This window comes from Panthera tigris, chromosome F2 (genome assembly GCF_018350195.1).
Source record: "Panthera tigris isolate Pti1 chromosome F2, P.tigris_Pti1_mat1.1, whole genome shotgun sequence".
NCBI classification, from domain to species: Eukaryota; Metazoa; Chordata; class Mammalia; order Carnivora; family Felidae; genus Panthera; species Panthera tigris.
In genome coordinates, this window is record NC_056676.1 from 81,409,730 (window position 1) to 81,419,775 (window position 10,046).

Here is a 10,046-nt window from a genome sequence, read left to right on the forward strand (position 1 = left end):
GCCAGGGAGGGGCAGCCCAGGGGGCAGGGGCCAGGCACACCCATGCACTCCCCAGAGAGACCCCCTCTGTGGGTAGATGCAGGAAATCCGGGGTCAGAAGACAAAGCTGAATTTGGCTACCCAGAAACAGGGTGGGGAGGGGCATCCCCAGGCACCTGGGCGCTGAGACTGGGGAGCCTGGGCTCCTGGCCAGAGCGGTGCCTGGCCCGACAGCCCTCACAGGGCTCCTGGCTGCAGCCTGGACAGATGCCAGGGCCCAGGAGAGTCTGGGGCAGGGCCACCCAGCAAGGTTCCTTTCCCCAGCCCCGCCCCTCCCCACCCTACCTTCCCCTAGCCTGCAGGAAATGGAAACTCAGAGCTCCAGGCTCCTCCCCGCCCTCCTCACCCAGCCCCACCCTACCTCTCTCTGCTCCCACACTCAGCCTGCCCCTCACCAGCCTCCCACCTCCCCAGGCAGGGGCAGCAGGAACCAGGGGAGCCACCAGCTTCTGACCCCAGCCCTACAGGGACTTGGTCCTTCGACCCAGAGCAGAAGGAGTGCTGGGCCTGAGGGCTGTCTACCCAGGAGGGCAAGTGGCTCTAATACCCAGCCCAGGGTATAATACTCTTACCAGGAACAGAGCACAGGGCACACAGATATCCCACCACTGCCCCCAGGGTCCAGTCCTGACCACGGTTTTCAGGTTTCAAGTCCACTTGCCAGCTCCCTCTTGCCCACCCCACCACTGCCCACCTATCTCAACTCAGCGTCTAGCTACTCCAGCAAGGTGGCCTGATTTACTGTTGAGCGAGCAACCCAGTGAACAGATTCTACCTGGGGACTCAGAGCTCCGGGGAATCATCATCTGTGACAACAGTTGCCAGTGTTTCTGGGGGACATTCTGATTTCAAGCTCCTTGAATTCTTTTTCTTGTTTTAAATTTTTTTATTTTTATTTATTTTTTTAAACATTTATTCATTTTTTGAGAGAGACAGAGAGCAAGTAGGGGAAGGGCAGAGAGACTGGGAGACACAGAATCCAAAGCAGACTCCAGGCTCTGAGCCGTCAGCACAGAGCCCGATGCGAGGCTCGAACTCACAAACCATATCGTGACCTGAGCCGAAGTCAGACGCTTAACCGACTGAGCCACCCAAGAGCCCCTAATTTCTTATTTTTTAAGTAACGTCTACCCCCAACATGGGGCTCAAACTCACAACCCCGAGATCGAGAGTCACATGCTCTACCGACAAAGCCAGCCAGGTGCCCCTTCTTTTATTTTTAATGCCAGTCTGACCCACTCAGGTGAATCACATACTCCCTGCCCACTGAATCTCAATCAGGCTGCCCTGATGGGCTTCTAGATCCTTCTGCAAGGCACTGGTTGGGACTGGGTCTTCTTCCTCTTGTTGCCCCACTGGGGCAGATCCCTCCTCCTGCCCTACTTGTCTGGGGCTATCCCTCCCTTGAGCACAATCACCACATTACCACTTGGCTGTGCATGTAGGCTGGCTGTCCCTTTCGGCGGCCATGATGATGAGGACACATTTGTGCATTTCAGTGCCCATGGCCGATCTCAGGGATCCCTGGAGATGGGCCAGAATCCTGAGTCCCCACACTGATCACTGTCCCACCCTGCCGGACAGTGTTCCTTGGACTCTGGACACGGGCACAGCAGGGTTCTGGCCAGCCTCGGGGCAACCTGGGTGGGTAGGCGGGTGTGAGGCGCGAAGTGAAGGGACTCCATGTTAGAAAGGCTCCATGTCCGTTTCTTTTCGGCCCCAGTTACTCATGCATCTGAATAAAAGAAGCCATTCCCACTCCAAGGGAGAAGCAAGAAAACTAATCATTCTGAGTTTCGTCCTAGCCCCCAAACACCTGATAACGTCTGAAAGAACAGGATCCCAAACACATTCCAGGACATTAGCTTGGAACAAACCTGGGCTGACACCAGCCGTCAATACCCCCACCTTCTGAACTCTTGGAATAACACCCGTCGTTCACCTGACACTGGCCTCTGATGGGACTCGACCCTGGATCCCTGAAGGAACACACACCCTGGACCCCTTTCCAATACGAACCCCTGACTCCCCGTGACGAGGAGACTCCCTCTCCTTCCCGAGTCCCTGAGCCCCCGGCCACTCCATCCCTCAGTTCCTCCCAGCTCCCGCTCCCGTTTGATTTCTATCCTGCATGAAACCTAGGACCCTCTCAGCTGGTCCCTCAGGGCCCCTCTGGGTCCTCAGACCCGGCCTGTCACATTGAGCGGACTCTGACCTGCCTCTCAGGGGCGTCCTGACCTGGCTTCAAGCCACCCCCCTCCCCAGCCCCATCAAAGAAGCCCCAGGGTGTGACCATAGACCCTTCCCCAGGAGCAGACCCCGCAGACCCCAAACACATGGCCGGCAGAGGGTAAGTGAGCACGGGGCAGGGTGGCCAGGGGCTTCAGGAACAGGTGTCTTGCTCACCCACTCACCAGGCCCCTGCCTGCCCAGCCAGGTTCTCCTGTGCCCACCTCGACCCGACCAGCCCTGGTATCCCATCCCCAAGTCCCAGAGACCCAGGTGCCGGTGCCCACCCCACGTGCCTGCTCCTACAGGCCCTCACCTTCCCTGTCCAGACCCATTCCTCCCTCTGGAGGGTGCTGCCTTCCTCCCAGAACCAGACTGACCTCCCTCCCTGCTTCTTGTCCTGACCTGTCCCGACCTGTCCCGCCCGAGGATCAACTTCCCACATGGCCCTGCCTCGCCCAGCACAGGAAGAAGTGGAGGACGTGGGGTGGCCGTTCCCTTCTCAGCCTGGAGGGCAGCCAGCTGTGAACTTGGGAGAGCCCTCTCCCTGCCGTGCACCTCGGGGTGGGGCCGTCCGGCAGGGAGCCCCCCACACTAGGACCCTGCTGGGAGGGGGACTCCCAGACGAGCAGCCACAGGCTGTCACACCCAGGGCAGGAAGGGTTGGGAACACGCATTTATTTGAGGCACCAAGGCAGCAGGCAGACTCCAGTATGGGGTGGAGGGAGGGGGTGGGGGCCGCGGCTGGAGTTGGGCGTGGGAACCGATTCCTGGGTCCAGCAGTCAAGCCCAGATGCACTGGAACCCCGTCTTCCAAAAGGCTACCCTTAAAGTGGGGCGTAGAAATGCCAGAGAAAAGAAGTTCTGGTGTGGACTCAGGGAGCTCGGCGGCTGCTAATGCCGGACGCCTGGCACTTATCCCGCACACACACGGGCCCGGACACGGCCACACACTCGCACACACGCCACAGGGGCACCCGGCACACGCGTCCACACAGCTGAGTTTACACAGTCACCTGTGGCAACAGCACGCTTGCCCTTCTGGGACGCAGTGGCAGAGAGCACATCTTCCACACCACCTGGGGGCAGACACAGCCTGGACGGGGCAGGGCCTGGGGCTGACGTGTGCCTCCTAGAGTGTCCCCAGGACTCAGTTCTGACTCTGGGACCCTCAGGCTCCAGCCCTCATCCCTTCCCAGGTTCCCGAGGAAGGTCACGTCACTGCCTGAGAAGTGAGGGCAGCTGGCCCCTCTTAGGGCAGGTGCAGGCCCGGGGGCCTGACGGGGCGGGGGGGACCGAGGGCGGGGAGGGCTGGGAGAACTGGGATCAAGCAGGGTGACGAGTCAAAGGAAGAGGGGCCGGGCCTTCCTTCCTGAGCTGGGGGAGTCTGGGCCAGCTGTAGGGCCCCAGCGGTCAGGGCCCAAGCCGCTGCAGGGCGGACAGCAGACTGAGCAGGAGCCCGAGGCCCAACACGGCGGCACTGGCCCTCAGCCCCCCGCCGGCCGTGCTGATGTTGCACAGGAAATTCTGGCAGCAATAGGTGCCCACAGACGCCACGCCGAGGTTGATGCTGGGGCTGGGGCAGATCGGGGAGCAGCCCTTGTTCAGGGTATGGCCGAAGTCCACCAGGTTCCCTAGGCGGGAAGACAAGGCTGTGAGGGTAAGGGCAGAGGGCAAAGGCCCAGGAAGCGGGGAGAGGCCGGCCGCCGGCACTCACGGATGCCGGCGGAGGCAGGCACCGGGGCTCACCGGTGCCCAGATCCCGGCAGAGGCAGGTACCGGCACTCACCGATGCCGGCGGAGGCAGATACGGTCACGCAGTAGTTGTCCGAGTCCGAGCAGATGGTTGGTTTTAGGCAGTAGAAATTACTGTTCTGATTCGTGCAAGAGAAGCACACCAGGGAGTGAGCTGCAGAAGAAGGGGGGCATGCTGTAGGTGACACCTGTCTCAAGCCAGGGAACCTTCCCTTCCAGTCCTGAGCCAACACCAACACCCAATCATTTGCAGATGCTAACAGAGCAATGATCACATTCCAGACTCTGGCTGGAGACCCAAAAAGACAATGAATGACTGGGGACCCCGATCCTGAAGGGACTCCAGGGCCACCCAAGTGCACAGTGATAAGTGTGTTGGGGGCAGAACCCAGGCCTCCAGGGGGAGCAGGAAGCATGACCCCCCGCTTTGCTGGGGGAGAGGCCCCGCTAGGCCTCCTAGAATAGGTCCCACGGGAACTGGCCTGAAGGACCCCTGGGCACTGCTCAGGAGAGAAGGTGGAGAGAGAGTTGGGGAGGAAGGCCCAGCTCACTCACAGGCCTGGGGCCCCAAGGGCATCTCACCTTGTTCCACAACCAGAAGGGCAGCCAGCAGCACGGGCAGGAAGACCTTCATACTGGAGAAGACAGGTGTCCCGTCTGGGGTCTCACAAAGGCAAAGAAAGTGGCCCTGCCTGGAAAGACATCTGGTTGGAGGACCCGGGCTGCGTGCCCCACGCCTCCTTCCTCCCAGTGGAGCCAGAGCCCCTGGCCCTGGAGCCAGGCTGCCCCCATTGTGCAGATGGCAGGGGGGGCCTGCCAGCTTCCAGCAGCAGAGCCAGCACACAAAGGGTCTTTCTGTTCCACTCCTGACCCACCCCTCACTGGTACACAGTCTTCCTGGTTAGGACCCCCCCCCCCCCGAGCCTGTGCTGCTTGCGGATGGGGCCAGCTGAGGGAGCTCATTAGTCTCAGGACCAAACAGAAAGGGAGGCCAAAAAAGTGGCCCCCTGGTCGTGGTCCTGGGGGAGAGGACATAGTGGCCAGCGATATTAGCCAGGCTGCATCCAGAACCTTCCATGAGCCAGCTCCATTCCTGACACGGGGTCTCAGGGGCTGGGTGGGTGCACGAGGCACACTTAGCTGAGCCCCCACCTCCAGCCGCTTCTGTGCTGAGGGCGCGGGGTGCTTTCCATTCTGTGTGTTATTCAGTGCTGAAGTCAGCGAGCCCAGGAGTGTCTGTTCTTCCCCCATTCTGTGCCCAAAAAACAGGCTCAGGAGTCTGTGGGGGCTGCCCGGTGCCTACACCAGGACCCTCTTGTGGGCAGGGACCAGTGGCAGTGGGTGGAGAAAGCACTCGGAAGGTGACCAGCTGGCGTTCTGGCTCTCCGTTCTGCAGGAGGCATGGTGTGGGAGGAGCTGCCTGGTGCCTTCTGCTGGGGACAGCCATGGGCGGGGGATGGGCATTCTAGGCCTGGGAGCTGGTTCCCAGGCACTGGGAGGAAGGAGAATATCAGAGAGAGAACAGCACCACCCCCCCCCCAGCCTAGTCCTGGGTCTGGGCTGACATCTTGGGGTCAGGGACAGGAGCTGCAAATGCCCAGAAACGGTGTCATGCCCAGCGGGGGCTTGATCCCAGATCCAGACAGTTCAGGGAGGAAGGAGCCTCCCTCGTTTCCTCTTCTAGAAAGTAGGGTTTGGGCATGGAGAAGCCCTGAGCTGTTCTCAAGGAAGCTCTGGAATGCCCGGCCACCGTCCCCACTGTCCACTGCCAGGCACCCAATCAAACAGGCCCCACTGGGCTGAGTCCAGGCACTGGCTGGAGTGGATGGCAATTAGCAGGGTCCAGCAAAAGGAGTCCTGAGAGTGACCAGTGGGCTTCTGGGACAGCGCCATCTGGGACCCAGACTGCCTCCCCCAGGCTCATGGGCTGATTTCTGACAAAGCCAGGCATCCCGTGACTGGGGGCCAGCAGAGAAGTAAGAGCTAGTCCTCGCCCCCAGCGACGGGAAGGGGTCAGGTGGATCAGCGTGGGGGGCGGAGGCTCCTGGGCACCTCACACGCTTGCATAATCTTTGGCAGACAAGAAGCTTTCACGCCTCCCCTGGGTAGGCTCCAGTTCCAGGGGTCCCCCCGGGGAGGCCAGTGCATTCTCCCCATCCCATCGGCCCGCCAAGATCCCAGCCCCCTTCCCAAGTCAGGAAGGCTGCCCCTCCCCAGTCCCCTCGGGAGCGATGGTGGGGAACCTGGAGCTGGGTGACGGGCCCCATGCCCGCGCAGCTCTGGGTCACCCAGCCAGGAAGGGCGCCGGGTGGCGGTGTGCGCCCGCTCCAGCCCGGATCTCGGGGGATATTCGGGAAGACTGGGGGAGGGGAGTGGAGGCTCAGCCCCCTGGCACTGGGCCCACCCCTAAGCCCCGACTCCCGGCCTCCCCCGGACCCTCCGGCGTCTCCCCCGGCACCCTGCTCGCTCCCCCTACGCCCTGCCGGGCGCCGAAGGGGTCATCCCTGCTTCCCCGCCGGGATCCGGGCCCCGCCGACTCACGCGGGGCAGACGCAGGTCCACGGCCTCGCCGAGCTGCCCGAGCCTGGCGCCCAATCGCACGACACTCCCGGACTCCCGGCAGCCGAGCGGGCGGGGAACGGCGGGCGGAGTCAGCGCTCCGGCGGGCGGGGGGCGCAGGGGCGGGCAGGGGGCGGAGTTATCTTTCCGGCGGGCTGGGGGCGCGCGGGGGGCGGAGTCGACGTTCCAGTGGGCGGGGCGGGGGCGGAGCCGGCGCTCATGCGGGCGTGGGGAGCTCGGTGGGCGCGCGGGGGTCGCGGTCGGCGTTCCCGCGGGCTGGGGGTGGGCGCGGAGGCTGGTCGGGGTCGGCGTGCTTGCTGGAGGCGCGGGGGACGCGCGCGCAGCGGGAGAGTCAGAGTTCCCGCAACCGGGCGGGGCTGGCGCGCCCCCACCCGGACTCCGAGCCCTGGCCCAGGGAGGTGTCGCTGGCCCGCTGGACGCAGGCCGCTGGACATCGCGGGGCAGCCGGGCGACGCTCCGCGAGCGTGTGTGGGCGGGGGCGGCCCCTCTCCGGGAAGGCTCGCGTCGCTTCTGCCCAGTGCGGTGGGAGCGTTTCCGACCCTGGGGCCGTCTGAGGGCGGCGAGGAGGCAGGGACCTTGCCCCTGGCACGTCGCGCCCTCTGCTCCGGGCTGCCTGTGGTCCTCGGCTCCCGGCCTCGCCTCGGGGCTGAGCCGTGAGCTCTCCCGTGGGTTGGGGAGGGAGGTCGGAGGGGGGCAGTGGTGGCGGGCCACAGGGATCCCCGGCGACGGTCCATCTTTGCTCGTTCTGGACCCCTTTTTCCTCTGGGCGCAGGGCCGCTTCTTATGTGGCTGCGCCCCCCTGGGCCAAGACACTCCGCCAGGATGCTCTCAGGCCCCCAGCTCACTCTGCAGCCGGGGTGGGGCGGGTGGGGGGGTCCGTTCCCAAAGCCAGCCTGATCTGACCTCCCGGCCTGAGCCTAGGGGGCCGTTAGAACAAAGCCTGATGGCAAAGCCTTTCATGGGTCCTCTCAGTAGATAGTCCCTGGCTGGACCTGCACCACCCGCTCTGGGCAGCACCCCCCCACCCCCCGCCGTGTCCCTGCATCCTGCCTGCCATTGGCCAGGGAGGGAGACCACGCACAGCCCACGGGGAGCTGAAGATGCTGTGTTTTGCCCACAGGCCAGGGCTGCCTGGCCCTCCTGGCCTCCTCCCTTTGCCGGTTTCTTCCTCTTCTTGTAGAGACCTGCAGTTTGCTGAGTCTCTGCCACCTTCTTGTTTTTGAAATATACTTCACACATTCACAACACACTTCCGGTGGGGAGCTATGGCACCTGGCCTTGTCTCTCAGCCTTTCTCGGTGGCACCTGGGTGACAGTGGAGGAGGGCCCCAGAGGAAGAGGCTTCTTAACTTTATAGTCGGGGAGGGGAGGGGGAAGGAGCTGAGGGGAGGGGGAGGGAGCTGAGACAGAATGGCAGAGTGGCTGGGATGGAGCTGGATGGGAATAGGGACCCTATAATGGCACCGGACACGTGGGAAAGGTCTGGGGGTGCATTAGGCACCATGTGACCATGTGAGTGTGCAGGGCGGGGATATGAGTGGATGTGTGGCTGGTGTGTATGAGTATGCATGTAAGTGTGTGTGTGTGTGTGTGTGTGTGTGTGTGTGTGTGTGTGTGTGTGTTTGTCTTCACAGTGTCAGGATCAGGGTCAGACCTTGCCTGGTTTTCCGTAACATCCAGATGACGTGGGAGAGATCAATTTGGGAAGACTTTGGGGGCTCTTTCCTTGGAGGCTGAAGGTGGGGCTCTGTGTGTGTCACAAAATGTCCCCAGCCAAGGAGTGGTGGCATCTGTGGGGTTCCATGTTCCCCAGGGACATGCAGTAGGTTCCTCTTCTGGACCTGACCTCTGGAGGGCAGGATGGGGGCCTTGGTGGCACCTTCTCATCCTTTCCCCATGCAGCACCTTGCTGGTATCTTAGTCTCAGCTTTGGGCTTATCCTGGAAGGGGGAGTGTGAAGTTCCTTTGGCGCGCAGGGCCCGTTCCCACCTTCCTGGAAGGGAAGTGGATGAATCTCGGTCCCCACAGGAGGCATACATGTTATCTTGGCCCTGCCCATCCGTTTGGGCATGGGCCACTTCCTTGTTGATTCCCTCCAGCAGGTCAGCCCTCGAGGACAGGGGAATCCGTGTTCCCAGCACCCAGACCACCTCTGGCCCATGGCGGGTGCTCACCCATGGTGAGTGAAAGCAAAAGTAGGCTCTGCCTTGAGACAGGACCCTGTGATTCAGAGGGCTCTCGTGTGAACAACCGACTCACAAAATGTCCCCAAGGTCACTGCCACACGTCAGCCAGGAGACTCCAATATCCTTAAAAAAATGCAGACTCAAATCTGAACACATGTGGCCAAGCCAGGGGGTTTGTGCAATGCCGGATGATACAATCTGTGGGGTCCTTTGGGAAACCGGGGTGGGGAGGCCAGGCTGGCTCCCTCCAAGCTTGCTCTCAGTATGTAGTCAGTTGGGCAAGTCTGAACAGGTGGGGGTCATGGCCATGCCCTGGAACCCATTCCTCCTGAAGGAGACCCCGCATCCAGGGGCTTGGCATACCCGGGAGCTACCGGCCAGAGGGGTTTCTTGGGCTCAAAGTGATGGCAGGAGGGTTCCTCTAATAGGCCTGCCCACCCCCCTCCCCGTGGCAGGCTGCTCACGCTCCCTCCTTCAATCCAGAACTGTGGGAGCCTGCTTCGTGTACATTGGACACCCACCGGAGCGGTCGGGTGTGTATCCACCTGCCCGAGGGTCTGGCTGTGCCTGTGACTCCTCTACGTCTGCTTCCCTTTCTTGGGCTTGTCAAGAACTTTGAGTTTGCAAACTAACTGTACATTTCCTGGGTCAGCTTCCTCTCCCCTACCCCACCCCCAACCCCAGCACAGACTGCTTTTTCTTTCCCTGTCTTAGTTCGCCCCACCTCTGATGGGGCAGACGCTGTCCTGAGGAGGGCCCAATGGGTAGAGGGAGGTGGGTGCAGCCCTGGCGAAATGTCCCCCCACATGGGCAGGAGCTGGTGCCTTCTCACCCTGCAAAGGGCCCGGGTCCCCACTGCAGCTGCGCCTGGCCCCAGCATCCAGCACCCCACCACAGGCCTGCCGGCTCCAGGGTCCCCACGCTAGCCGGGTTGGTCCAGAAGGCTCTGCTGTGACCCCTGAAGGGATGACCGAGTGAAGCGGTGGGAGAGTCCACACAGCACAGAGGCCCAGATGCTCCGGGACGGAGACGGAGTGGCATCCACGCAAGTGACCCAGCCCTCCCGCAGTCAGGCACATTTAGTTTTCCAGCCTTGGTTCCCGAAGTCCCTGGCTGAGCCCAGAGAGAAGGAAGGCCGGCACTGGTGAGTACTTCGGAGGCCTCTGGTCACCGCTGCTGACGGAAGCTTGGTCGGTGCCCTGGGAAGGTGGCATCCCCCAGCTGGGTAGGGGAGTAGGAAGGCCAGCAGGCAGGAGC

At 62.4% G+C, this 10,046-nt stretch overlaps 1 protein-coding gene across 1 annotated transcript; it reads right to left on the reverse strand.

Annotated features, from left to right (window-relative positions):
- Positions 1–2,931: 2,931 nt before the first annotated feature.
- Positions 2,932–6,666, reverse strand: LY6E (lymphocyte antigen 6 family member E). Its single transcript, XM_042973431.1, has 4 exons — positions 6,565–6,666; positions 4,606–4,715; positions 4,058–4,177; positions 2,932–3,902 (listed from the first exon to the last, which is right to left on the reverse strand). Exons 2-4 carry the CDS (start codon positions 4,655–4,657, stop codon positions 3,682–3,684), a joined length of 393 nt encoding a protein of 130 aa, XP_042829365.1. The 5' UTR covers positions 4,658–4,715; positions 6,565–6,666; the 3' UTR covers positions 2,932–3,681.
- Positions 6,667–10,046: the final 3,380 nt, after the last annotated feature.